The sequence below is a fragment of the Montipora foliosa genome, chromosome 3 (genome assembly GCF_036669935.1).
Source record: "Montipora foliosa isolate CH-2021 chromosome 3, ASM3666993v2, whole genome shotgun sequence".
NCBI classification, from domain to species: Eukaryota; Metazoa; Cnidaria; class Anthozoa; order Scleractinia; family Acroporidae; genus Montipora; species Montipora foliosa.
The window spans coordinates 37,543,393-37,555,892 of record NC_090871.1 but is presented as its reverse complement, the minus strand read 5'-3'; the positions used below and the strand labels follow the sequence as shown (position 1 = coordinate 37,555,892).

General features: G+C 40.8%; 1 protein-coding gene and 1 long non-coding RNA gene across 3 annotated transcripts in view; one reads left to right on the top strand and one right to left on the bottom strand.

Annotated features, from left to right (window-relative positions):
• The window catches only part of LOC137997399 (uncharacterized), a 21,728-nt gene extending 10,384 nt beyond the window's left edge, over nucleotides 1–11,344 (top strand). The window contains exon 3 of the long non-coding RNA XR_011122464.1: nucleotides 11,227–11,344. This is a non-coding gene — a long non-coding RNA (uncharacterized lncRNA). The remainder of the gene's footprint in view (nucleotides 1–11,226) is intronic.
• LOC137997398 (5'-3' exoribonuclease 1-like) overlaps nucleotides 1–12,500 on the bottom strand; it is a 51,098-nt gene that overhangs the window by 5,824 nt on the left and 32,774 nt on the right. The window contains exons 26-41 of one of the 2 annotated variants that reach the window (XM_068843367.1): nucleotides 12,451–12,500; nucleotides 12,128–12,194; nucleotides 11,622–11,707; nucleotides 10,776–10,865; nucleotides 10,253–10,388; nucleotides 8,860–8,919; nucleotides 8,365–8,497; nucleotides 7,664–7,733; nucleotides 6,878–7,122; nucleotides 6,461–6,653; nucleotides 6,124–6,163; nucleotides 5,488–5,634; nucleotides 4,901–5,027; nucleotides 3,133–3,190; nucleotides 2,622–2,706; nucleotides 1,776–1,886 (exon numbers count right to left, since the gene is read on the bottom strand). The exon at nucleotides 12,451–12,500 is cut by the window's right edge and continues 66 nt beyond it. In XM_068843367.1, the coding sequence (XP_068699468.1) occupies nucleotides 1,776–1,886; nucleotides 2,622–2,706; nucleotides 3,133–3,190; nucleotides 4,901–5,027; nucleotides 5,488–5,634; nucleotides 6,124–6,163; nucleotides 6,461–6,653; nucleotides 6,878–7,122; nucleotides 7,664–7,733; nucleotides 8,365–8,497; nucleotides 8,860–8,919; nucleotides 10,253–10,388; nucleotides 10,776–10,865; nucleotides 11,622–11,707; nucleotides 12,128–12,194; nucleotides 12,451–12,500 (1,698 nt within the window). Of the gene's footprint in view, nucleotides 1–1,775; nucleotides 1,887–2,621; nucleotides 2,707–3,132; nucleotides 3,191–4,900; nucleotides 5,028–5,487; nucleotides 5,635–6,123; nucleotides 6,167–6,460; nucleotides 6,654–6,877; nucleotides 7,123–7,663; nucleotides 7,734–8,364; nucleotides 8,498–8,859; nucleotides 8,920–10,252; nucleotides 10,389–10,775; nucleotides 10,866–11,621; nucleotides 11,708–12,127; nucleotides 12,195–12,450 lie in introns of both variants that reach the window. The other variant, XM_068843366.1, reaches the window with a different exon arrangement.

Below are 12,500 nucleotides of genomic sequence, written 5' to 3'. Positions count from 1 at the left end.
TCAACTCCAGCAGCACGCACATTCATGTGATAGGAAGGATCATTGTATAACTGGTGCGCAACAGAAGAAAAGAAGCATGAACCATCTGAGGTACATTCTAGTGCCTTCAATCCTTTTTGAGCTAATCGAGCCTGCAACAGTACTATAGAAGGATTTCTCAGTATTGTATGTGCTGTAAGTTGTGCTGTATGTGTACTCGTTCCATGAGCAACAGGGCCTGGGTTCGATTCAATGTCTCTTGATATCAATAGCTTTTCTCTTGATAGACAATAATTCTCATTTTGTTGGTTCAATTTTGTCGAATGCGTAGTAGCAGATTGATCTTGAATACACAATAGAACTGACAAGTCTTTTTGTGTTTAGCAGTCCTGTGGATAATAAGATAAAAATGACGATTAGAATCTCCTACTCTCGAAGATTGTTATGTTTGAGTTGCGGTCTAGGTATAGAGATATAATATTTTCCAAAAGCAAGAGATAAACACTTTCTCAACTCAGACGACCTCGGTACGTCCTTATTTAAATAATGCACCATACACTTTGTAATTACCTTGTCTTTCTGAAACAAGCTCGACGTTTTCTTGTAAGGAATTAATCCTGGAAGGTTCTCTGTCCCTGGGAGCATGTACATGTACTGCCTCAGCCCTTGCTCTATCGCAGGAGATTGGTACGGATTTCTCATCAGTTTTCGTTACATAATCAGTGACCGAGTCTTTCTACAGTTCTTCATTATGATCCACCACACAAGTACTAGTGTCTGGAAGCATGGATTGCTTGGTTGCGTCACTGTTTTTCATGTCACGGATGTTGTTCAAGTTGTATTCATGTGGCTTTGATGATATAGCTTGCAAAACTTCGTGATAGCTTTGATAAACATTGGTATACTTTGATAGCTTCGATGTTACTCTCCAAATGGCAGTCACCTTCCAAATGGAATTTATTTATCCCCCGAGAGCTTAGGGGATGAACAGGCACTGTCTTCTCACCATGTGTCTGTCGATTCCATTTCTACACGTATTAAAATCTTCGCGTTGGTCAGTGAAAGGCGGTGCACAATTAATAGCACGAATCTGTACTGGTTCAGAATATTTTCCTTCACCTTCGAAGAAAGCCATTTCTTTAATTCTTCCGTTTCTTGCTTCTAAATGCAGCGGAAGGTGCTCCAACACTTAAGTATAAAAGCGACATACAGCAATGGCGGCGCACAACCACGCGAACAGGAAGTCACAGCTTTCTAAGCTGTGTTGTGATTATCCATCCTGATTGGCTTATTAGATCGAACTTCCGGTTACGCAGGAGTGACACATTTGCATAAAGAACCTCACCAAAACTCGTGGAATTATATCCACGAGTAAAAACAACTACTATTACTACTACACTACTGCTACTATAAATAATAGTAACAATCAAAACAACAACAAAGGTGAATATTTTGTATTTTTAAACAGATATAAATTTTGTTTGTATTAGTTATTTTAAGGGAAGGGGGGGGGGGGGGAGAAACTAGGAAGGGGTACCCTCTTTTATCTTGTTTGCAACTGCAAGGGTCCTGAGGCAAGGCTGGTTTTGATATTTGGCCACCAACAGTAGTACATTTATCCTGTGATGCTTCATATATAATCATCATTATTATAATAACAATAATCATAATCAAGTGGAATAAATTATATATGAAGGATAAAGAGAAAAACAAGAGCAAGTGTGCGTTGTTATCAGAATCACATTCTCTTTGGAATAAGATGAAATGTAGTCATGGCGGCATTGCCCATCACTTACCAGCTGAAACAGAGCAACAGATGCTGCACTTTGGACAGCTTCGGCCTCGTCGCGACATTCACTGCCAGCAAACTTGAAACCATTGGCCAAATTCACAAAAACGATAACGCCCTATAAAACATGGAGAGGGAGCTTAAGCACGCGCGTTTTTGAGACGCGGACGGCAACAGGAAGTGAGCTGTTTTCCCTTTTAACTTGTCTTCACACAACCACATTTACATTGCCAAGTATCTTTTCTCCATTAGAGATGATTAGTGTAAAAATGTGGGAGAAACCACTGTCCTGGAACGCGAAATGTTCTTTTCCGGTTGCCGTCCGCGTCTCAAAACACGCGTGCTTAAGCTCCCTAATATTCAACAATGACTGACGTTCCCGTACAAGTCATGACTTGGGTTCAGGTCGAGTTCGGGCAAGGCTACGAGGCTCTTCGGTCAAATTTCACGGCTCAGTTCTGTTTTCTTTGTCTCACAAGTCTCAAGGGAGATTTTTCCTAAACAAAATAAGATTCAAATTTAACCACAAAGCCGCGTAGCCATGTGTGAACATTGATACATCGAACGTGGCCTATTCCTGGCCCGATTTTTATCACAACCTTGCTACTTGTCCAAAGTTAGATTAGAACTGAACTAAGTCTGATTCAAATTTTAACCCACTACTCCCATAAAATTTTCATTCGCGAACAGTCCATACAATTTGACCTTGGGTTACAAGTGGTCTAGCATGTTCCACGCCTACTTTTACAAGATCAGATACAAAATCTCCATGTCTTTCCCAGGTCTTGAAGGGGAAAACACTTGGTTTTCTATCACATAATAGGCATCTCATTGAGCTGGATTGACTACCCACCTGAGGGGTTTTAGTAGGATAAAAATACGGCGGCGGAAGACCAACAGAATGACACCAGTTTAACAGAGCTAATGATGGCATGGGCCTGAAATACAATCATATTAAAAGATCCCTGACATGAATATGCCTTTACAAGGGAAAAAACAAGTAAATGACCACAAACAAAGGTATTCCCCACAATTTTGTTGAACCAAATGCGCAACCGTATAAAAGCGAAAATCAGTTGTCCATTTCCGAGTATCCCTGATTATCACCATCGAAAGAATAAACCTCTTCAGTTCATTCACAGGGGTTAAAATTAAAACATCTCCTTGACTACAATAACTGAAAATGCTCCATTTCGATAATTGTCGCCTGAACCTAGTAGTCTTGTGGCCTAACACACATAACTCAACAATCCATCCGAACTAAGAATCGAAAGAATATATCTCTTCGTTTCATTCACAGGGGTTAACACCCAACAATCTCCTCCATTACAATTGCATCTCTGTTTTAGCTCAAAAGGACTCACCCGGTAGGAAACGGTAAGGGCAAAGGAAGATTCGGCTGCATGCCGGCTTGTGCAGATTCTTAAAACAAAAACAAATCATTACTAAAAGTCTGTAAAGCCGCCGACTGTGATTAGCTAAACAAGGCCTTCAGCACTCACTCTTTGAATCGAAAGCAAACGAAAGAGGAATGAACTGCACCAATTATGAAGGAAAACCATTGATCCAGAGGAATGAAAGACTAATTAACACTGGTGTTCGCCAAGGACCCTGGCTAAGGTAACGTGGGCAGATGGTATAAGAGAAATCCCGGTTTCTCCGTTGAAATGAGAATTATACTAGGGCCGCGAAGCGGCGTGAAGTTATAATTCAATTATATGAACAGATGAAGTGAGAAATATATGAGACAACAAATGGTAGGAGTTTCCCAGTTAGTGCTTCAAACCACTAAAGAAACAATACAAGGGGCCTGGGTATAGACACAAGGCCCTGGTACCTAGATCTCGCGGACCCATGATGCTTCGGTGGCTTTTTCGACGCCATGCAATAGACAGGCAAAGGAAATACATGTACCCCATAAAAGGGAGGGAAGAAGGGTGGGAACTCATATATTTCTCACTTCATCTGTTCATATAATTTGAATTATAACTTCAGGCCGCTTCGCGGCCCTAGTATAATTCTCATTATATTTCACAAACTCCGTTCGAAATATATGAGACAACAAATGGTAGATTTCAGCGATATATATATATATATATATATATATATATATATATATATATATATATATATATATATTATGTTAATCATAATAAGCTCCCCGGTCAGGGCCTTTGAGTTCACCTAACACCTAAGGGCCTGATGAAATCCAACGGGCGTAGTAGCAGTCCTAAAGGACGCTTCGGTCGCCAAAGGCTCACCTATGTCCAAGCCTGACGTTTCGCCAGCCATAATTGACAAAGCATCGTCATCAGTATTTGCAATAGATTCTGGCTGATTTGCTTGGGACTCTAACGAGTCTATTCGGTTGGAAAGACGTTCAATCGACTGAAGAATCTTCTGAAGGGAATCGTTTTCGTCCTTGCGCCGTTTCGGCGGGGACCCTTCATGATGTATGTCAGGCGACGATACAGAGTTATGGCGGGAAGATGGCGACCGGGAACGAGTCCTTTTACGCGACTTGTGTCGTCTATGGAACATGTTCAGCGATTTTAAATATCCGGAAGGTTTGAAACACAAGGAAAAAGGCCACCGAAGCATCATGGGTCCGCTAGGTACCAGGGCCTTGTGTGTATACCCAGGCCCCTTGTATTGTTTCTTTAGGGGGGTTCGCCCTTCTGTTGGCGTTAAAAAGTGGTTTGAAGCACCAACTGGGAAATTCCTACCATGTGTTGTCTCATATATTTCGAACGGAGTCTGTGAAATATAATTCAACGCAACATTTCTTTCCCCGCTTCGACAACCGGTCTCTTTATACAAATGGTAAAGCACCCCTTCTTTTCATTTCTTCTTTATTAGTACCCACCCACCCACCCACGGTTCGCAACAAGCTTGTGGCTTCTGTGAAAAAGACGACTTTCAAACCGAGGGATTGTAAATTAAAAGATGAGCAAACTTTCAAGTTCATGTGATCATTCATTCGCAAACACATTTAAAACTGTTTTTGGGCATGAATGATTACATCACGCCGAAAGACAAATGGGGTATCCGAAACCTACACAGTCTGAAGCAGTTCTATAGACTGATATGTCGGCAGCGATGCGAGTGTGCGCCATTCTAAAGAATACTCACGTTGACTTCGAAAGAGTTCATCCAGGGACAGCTGTCTGCCGCGGGAAGATGGCTCGACTTTACCTTGATTATCTGCGGGCTTTTCGCCGCCAATCTGAAGCATTTCACGAAGGGCCTGAGTCCCTTCCTGAAAAAAGGGACATTTGTCTGTTTTTAATAACATATAGTTCGGTCGCTGTACCGCTGAGCTACAGAAATCTCGCTGAAACTTTATCGTGTCTTTTTTTGTACAAGTACATACAAAATAAAGGTGGTTAGAAATCTAGGCTGCAAAATGTCATTCTCATGCACCACGGAAATGTCGCGAACAATACAACAATTTCTATCTTTTGTGCTTGACCAAGGGGTCAATCGGCAGCCATTTGCAATAACGTAATGAATATATACAAAATAAAGGAATAAGAACGAATAGAATTGTAGAAAACTGTCAGATCATACCAAGGCAGTCCGCAATAGATCCAAACAAATAACAAACCCTAACCTTAAAATCAAATAGCTGTGTTGTACAATGGGTCAGTCAATAGAACAGTGGTGTAAAATGCAGGTACTACAAAAATGTGCACAGAAAAGACAGAAGTACAACTTACTTTATTAATTGCATCCTCCGTTGTTTGTCCAAGAGTCTTTTCAGCTGGTTGAGAGTTGTCTTCATTTGGGTGATTGGTTTCTTTAAGCTTTAGTTCTTTCCACATGTCCGCAAATTCTCTCAGACCCTCACTGGATCCTTTGTCAATCTAAGACCCAATTAAATTTGTCTTTAAAAAAAAGTAGCCTTTAAAGTGACACACTCTAGTAAGCCCAAGTCATCTTGAGCCGAGTTCTTACCGACCCAAATCAGTATCTTGGCCATTTGCGCTCATCAAGAGATAATGCAAATAAGAATGAAGGGGACAACAACAGTTGAATTATGTTAAAATGTCAGCCATCTCTTTGCTCTTAAACTGCGACAGTAAATATGAGAAGAAATTTGATTTTTAGCACGCAGTAATTTTCAATTTCAAGATCTAAGCCGAATACGCAAGGCAAACGCAGTAGACGTCTGTTGGGACAAAAGACACTAGATAAAACCCTTGGAGTATGTTACTTGTACTAAGGCCGGTATCCTACCTATGAACCATCTCAAATAATCCAACATATTAAAAAATGATCAAGAGTGAAACGAGTGAGGACAGCAACCCAATAACGTTCAAGCGAAACAACAACAAAATGACAAAGTATCTCACCTTTTGGAATATTGGGGGTGTGGACATCTGTTTATCACTACTGCTTTGGAAAATAAGAGAACATAATATTACTTCGAGACTAAGCGACAAATGAAAAGAGAAACGTTTTATTTCTTTCTATAACTGTTTTGTCTAAGAGGCAAATATACATTTTTCCAGTTTCTCCTCTAGTTATTTAAAAGCCGCACAAATGTAAGTTAACAAGACTGACATGCTGCGAAGGAGTATAAAACAGTAACTTTGAACTCGTTACTTGATAATGAAGCCAAAGGTGAGTTCGAAACGCCGTTTCCTGTCGCTAATTTTCAAGAGTTTTAATTATAAAGTATAGTTTTACCTGTCAACCGTTCTGTTGCCATCCATCTGAGTTTGTGGTGATCCTCTGGCTAGAATCACTGGTGTTGTCTGTTTTGCATTATTGTTGACTGAGTTTGATGGTGAATATTGCTGGGAAGAACCAACATTTGACAATCCAAAGCCTCCACCATACGGAGAATTTGGAAACATTCCACGACCGAACCCTGGCGCTCCTATGAAGAACAAAGCAGAACCAAATAATTACTTCAAAGCATTACTGTTTAGATATATAATTTTAATTCGTCGCATTTTTCTCGGAGCAGAGTAAAGAACCAACAACCTCAGCCTACATATGACGCATAGTCTGGGAACTGAACTCGAGCCACATTGGTGGGTGGTAAGTGATTTCTCCACTGCGCCAGCCCTGCTCCCAGGCATCTACTGCATTATTGCTTACCCGAAGATTCCTGTCTTAAGTCTGCTGCTCTATGTTTGCCAGCTTTATTCTTTCCTGTTAGTTCGGGTGAGGCACCCAAGCTGGGGCTAAATGGAGTAACGCCTTGTGACTTGGAAGTGCCTGTCTGCTGTTGTCGGCCTCTTCCACCTGATTTCTCCTCAATTTTCTTAGCTTCACAGCGATCACCATAACTAATGTTAATCAGTGACGAGGCTGACATTAAGTAAACTTTGTTTGATGAACATCTAGGAGGTAAAAAGGACGAAAAGAGAAAAGAGACTTCGTGTTTACCCTTGAAAGGGATATTTTGCTGCAAGTATGACACCATTGTCCAAATTTGTCTTTACATGTAGATAAACGTCTGTATCATTCGGGGTAACAGACTCCCTCCCTCACAACGCGGCATCCCTGGGCTGCGGGTAGCTCATCTCAATGATATCGCCTCATTACAACCCATTTGAATTTTCTAAATGGCAAACATGGTATGGTAGTCTCTGCAACAATGATTGGTTTTGCTAGTCCAATTTTCCCCTCCAAGGAGATGAAATCGATGCCTTTTCATCGCTGTGCATGTCCGACAACATACAATCAAAGAAGTATCTTAATCAGACCGATGCAACAAAGTCTGAAAAAAATTGTTCCGTTAAAGCCTGCATTTTTGGCTTCTTTTGAACTGCTCAGTTGCTCGCTTAACTAGAATAATCTATTGTTTAGGAAATGTTGTTAAATCCACAGTATTTTTTCTCTATGTTTTCGTACGTATTCTGATGCCACTCAAAACATTACCTTAGAGTCTGTCCACCAAGGAATGGCTCATCAAACACAACTTCATACCTCACATCAGAATCGTCCTCTCCTGAAGATATAAGTAAATTGCTTTCGATTCCCTTCTTCAAAGGACAGAAGTTCAGTTAAGCTATCTATTGGTTTTCATGAAACAGAACTAAACCAGGAAGACCGCGGCAGAAATGATGGGTCACAACTCTCTATGGTTACCAAGGAGAATTGCACACCAATGACAGGGTTAGTTTCTAAAAAAGCTCTGGTGCCGCCAAGGTGCTGGTAAGGTTTCGAGCGTTAGCCCTTCCGACGTCAGCGCAACACCGCGTTTGAATTGCACGCAGGTCTCTGACAAGTACCTTCAGTAATATTTTCTAGTGATGCTTCGAAGATTTCATGTCTTAACACTTTCCTGACGAAGACAACAATACCTAAGGATCACTTGCCAAAACGGAGTCTGCACTGTTTTCACAGCTCATTTGGGCCAAAGCGCTACGCGTGCGCTTGTTATGGCAATATGGACAGTAGCACTTACTTCAAAATGTCACGGTCATCGGGTATCAATGACGCAAACTGTAGCAGCAAGCCACAGCAAGATGGCAAAGCAACGCGGTTCAATACACGCGGGACAACACGATTAGCATGCGTCATTGCTTTGCACAAAAGCAATAAATCCATAAATGATGAATCATGAGTGAAATACGTACCTTGATGGAAACCAATAACAGTTCCCCTTAATCCAAAAGGAACAGCCATGTTCAGTTTGACGTTGATAACTCGATCAAACAACTGAAAGTTTGCGTCACTGTCAGGAGGAATGGACCCCAGATATTCAGATGGCTGCAACGGACAGCAAATAAACACATAATGAACCATTCTATGTTAAGGAAAACAGCGATATTGGTACATACTAGGTCCAAAAAAGATATGTATTACAGAACGTGAAAAAAAAGTAACCGACAGATGATAAGCATACAAAAGCGCAACGTTGAGACTATTTATACAGAGCTATGAATTTTATACACGACATTGCATTAACACTCTTACTAAGCTACAAATCATCACAGTTAGGAAACGAAGCTTACATATGTGACGTTCCCTCATGCTATTACCTTTGCTATATGATTCTATTTTGAATAACTTCACCTGATGACACCACACACAATAGTTCACAATTTGCAACTATGATACCCTCTACTCACCGCGAACAGTACGTAAGGTCTCACACGAACTTTGACTGTCTTGGGTTTCTGGTTGGATTCCTTCACAAAACAAAGCAACCGCTGTTAATCCTTGCACCATCATCACCATTATTTTACTACACTTATTATTATAAAAAAGGTTTTGCTCTTAGAACTGGCTGATGTTATGCCATTTTGTTCATCCAACAGGGAGCGAGTTAACCAATGACCATAGGGCCCCTTAGGTTCATTCTCCCTTAGTATTCAAAGTACTTTTCCAAAAATCCTAGCGGTTCCCAATAATGCAGTCTTCTGTGGAAGTGCGGTATCGATTTGAATACCCAGTTTCCTTGTTTACCCCGAGACTTCAGACACTTGCCGTTGATGTGGAAGCTACTCACTGTGATCTTGGCGGACGAGCTGAATGGACATTTGCAGGGTAATAGGTTGTTTCCGGAGGGGTGTAGGAAGAGATCTTGGGGTACGAAAGATCAGTCAAGTACAGTATTGATAGACAAGGCGGTGTTCAGGGAGGCTCGGGTAAAAAGGTAAAGGTAAAGGTACACGTTATTTAACGTCGGAAGTTCCTTTACTCTCTAGAGAGTATTCTCCCAGGAAGCTGACGGTGCGCTCATTCTACCCCCCTCTTTCCATCAGTGCTCCGTTTTAAGGGTATTTAAAGCTACTTACGCTACACTGAAAGGAACGAAATCGAAACAAGGATGTGAGATCCGGGGATCGGACTCAGGACCTTATGCACCAAGGCCGCGCACTAACCGACTGTGTCACACTTGCTCCTTTGGCGATGGGGTGGATAGATTATCCCAAGGCCTTGAATATGGTGCCGCATTCGTGGATTGTTGAAATATTGGAAACAGCGAAGGTGACTGACAACGTGAAGAGTATGTTGTGGTACAATGTAGTATGAGAGATTGGAAAACCATGTTGATGTCAAGTGGGGGAAGTGTTTGGTGAAGCGGGGATCAAAGGTGAACATTACAGGGGGACTCCTTGTCGCAACTGTTGTTTGTTCTTGCGATTATCCCTCTCACCATGTTGTTGAAAAGGGAGAATATTGGGTACAAGCTTGGGAAGGATCGGAGTTTGATCAACCATTTGTTGATTGTGGACGATTTGGAGCTGTATGGAAGGTCCGAAGAGGAGCTGGAGAGTTTGGTCAATGCTGTGCGGGTTTCTGACGGAACAGCGGGATGGAGTTTGGGCTGGACAAATACACTATCTTTTCTTTCTAGGTAGGTATATTATTACTGCTAAATTGACTAAGAAGAAGAACACGAGAGATGATAATAATCCTTGAGGTATACTTCCATAAAATTAGTTTATGGTAACCAACAACAAGTAAAAATGTGTCAAGCTACAGCTTTAGTTAAGATAAGAGAGTATGCTAAGTTACCTTATTTTTTCTGACGGCCTCCTCTATAGCTTCAACAACGGGTTCATCTAAGCTGACACTGCCACATTTAACTGGCTCTAAGTTTTGAGTTGGTACTGTCTTCAGCCAGTCTGTAACTTCCGATAATGCTCCAGACCTGCAAATAAAGAATAAAACATTTGTTTTTCGACTAATATGGTACACTTTACTCAAATTCAATAATGTGCGTGGTTGAGAGCCATATACAGTGTGTAATTCAGGCCTTAGTTGTTCAAACGATGGATAGCGCTATCCGCCGGATAAATCACTATCCAGTGGATAAGTAGCGAAACCGATTGCGCTGTCCATTGGATAGCAATTTATCCGGTGGATAGCGTTATCCATCTTTTGAACAACTGGGGCCTGATCTATTTTCTTCCGATAATCTACATTCTTCAGGACTCAAAATAATTACCCCGCTCAACCTGATTCAATAGTTAAATAATTGAGCCAAGAAAAAAAAGAAAAGAAAAGAATAAAAAAGAAAACAATTAATTAAACTCACCCATTTTCTTCTTTAATCAAATCATTCGCTGCGAAACTCTGTTGATCATTTAATGACATCTTTGCTAGGGACTCAAATAGCTCAGGGAACCTAAGAAATAATTTTAAAAAACTCAAAGTAACCCAACAGCTTATTCCCTGAGACCCCTAGACTTTCTTTTGTAGTTTACTTCCTAAAAAAAGAGGATTTTCCTTGGATACAAAGCGCACTCGGTTATGAGACGCACCTTTAACTTTCAAACTTAATGGCATTTATGTCACAAACTGAAAATCTCATCAAAATACTCGGTTATAAGACGCATCTCAAATAGAGGAATTTGGGTCAACTCATCGCTAGTTATGCTGTCTCAGCTGCAGATTGCAGTGTAAATCAAGAAAAGAGGCAGAAGGAAATTCAACTAGAATTTAAAGAAAAACCTTTATATCCTGCTCTTATTATTACTTTCTTGCAGGTGTTTTTGTTGTACAACGCTAAGAATTGAAGGCAATCATCACGAACGTTGGTGTGAGGCCACCATTTTGGAATCGCAGTAAGGGGAAACCTGGGACGCATATAACATACAAGATGACGGCAAAGGATCGAAGAATCATTTCAGCAAGAGTTTTGTTGCAAGAAGATATTCGGCTATAAGACGCACCTTGAGGTTTGAAAAAAATGCTGCCCCTACCGAAAAATTATGGTATATGAAATTTTTTATAAGTTGTCTCAAGTTTAAATATAGCCACCACTACTGACAACTGTTGTTTATCTGGAGCACAGTTTTAAGAAATACTGATGAATGTTTTAAGAAAACACTGTGCTTCATGACGTCTTTTCTTGACACACACTTTTCTATGATCCTCTCACTTTTTTAAATATTCAGCTATCGTCTTCTGTGCTGTGGGAGAAAATGTCCAGTTGCCTTCTTCTGTTCTTCGAGCAAATCCAAGAACCTGCACAGCAACAACAAAAGGAATAGATAGATTGAAATGACAAAAATCATGATTATGAACTCCAAAATTTAGCAAGTGTACAACTTCTGTTAGGAAAGGAATAAAAAGGAAAGGAACTTTGAGTGTCTAATCTTCTAGCACTGTAGAGCACTAATCGGGGACACTGTAAATTGAGTAGAGGGGAAACTGGAGTACCCGGAGAAAAACCTCTCGGTGCAGAGTAGAGAACCAACAAACTCAACCCACATATGACGCCGAGTCTGGGAATCGAACCCGGGCCACATTAGTGGGAGGCGAGTGCTCTAACAACTGCACCATCCCTGCACCCCATAAAGGGTGAGACATTAATGAAGTCCATAGCATTGGATTTCAAAAAGGGACATTGGTATTAGATTGAACTGTGTAGCTTGCTTACTGCACCTCTTTATTCTGTTTGCTAAACTTCATGTTCAATCCAATGTCAAGCTTGCTGCTATCACCAGATGCCCTGCAAAGTAAACTCATTTAATTGATGGGCTCACCAGTGCTCATATGATTTAAGGTTCCAAGACTAAGAATGGAAATACAAAGCCAAAAATCACTCCATTCAATAATTTCAAGTAGATATGCAAACATCAACTGCGTTTAAGAGTTCTATTTGCGACTGTATTGAGGTATCCTCACTGCAGTGAAAAGTGACACAAAAAGCTAAAAGAATTTTTTTCGTCGTCAGGTTAAGAATGACTTCTTGTTTGTGTACATACTTGTTCCCGGATCCCTGTTTGATAAAGAAGCTGCCTGTTATTCTTGATAG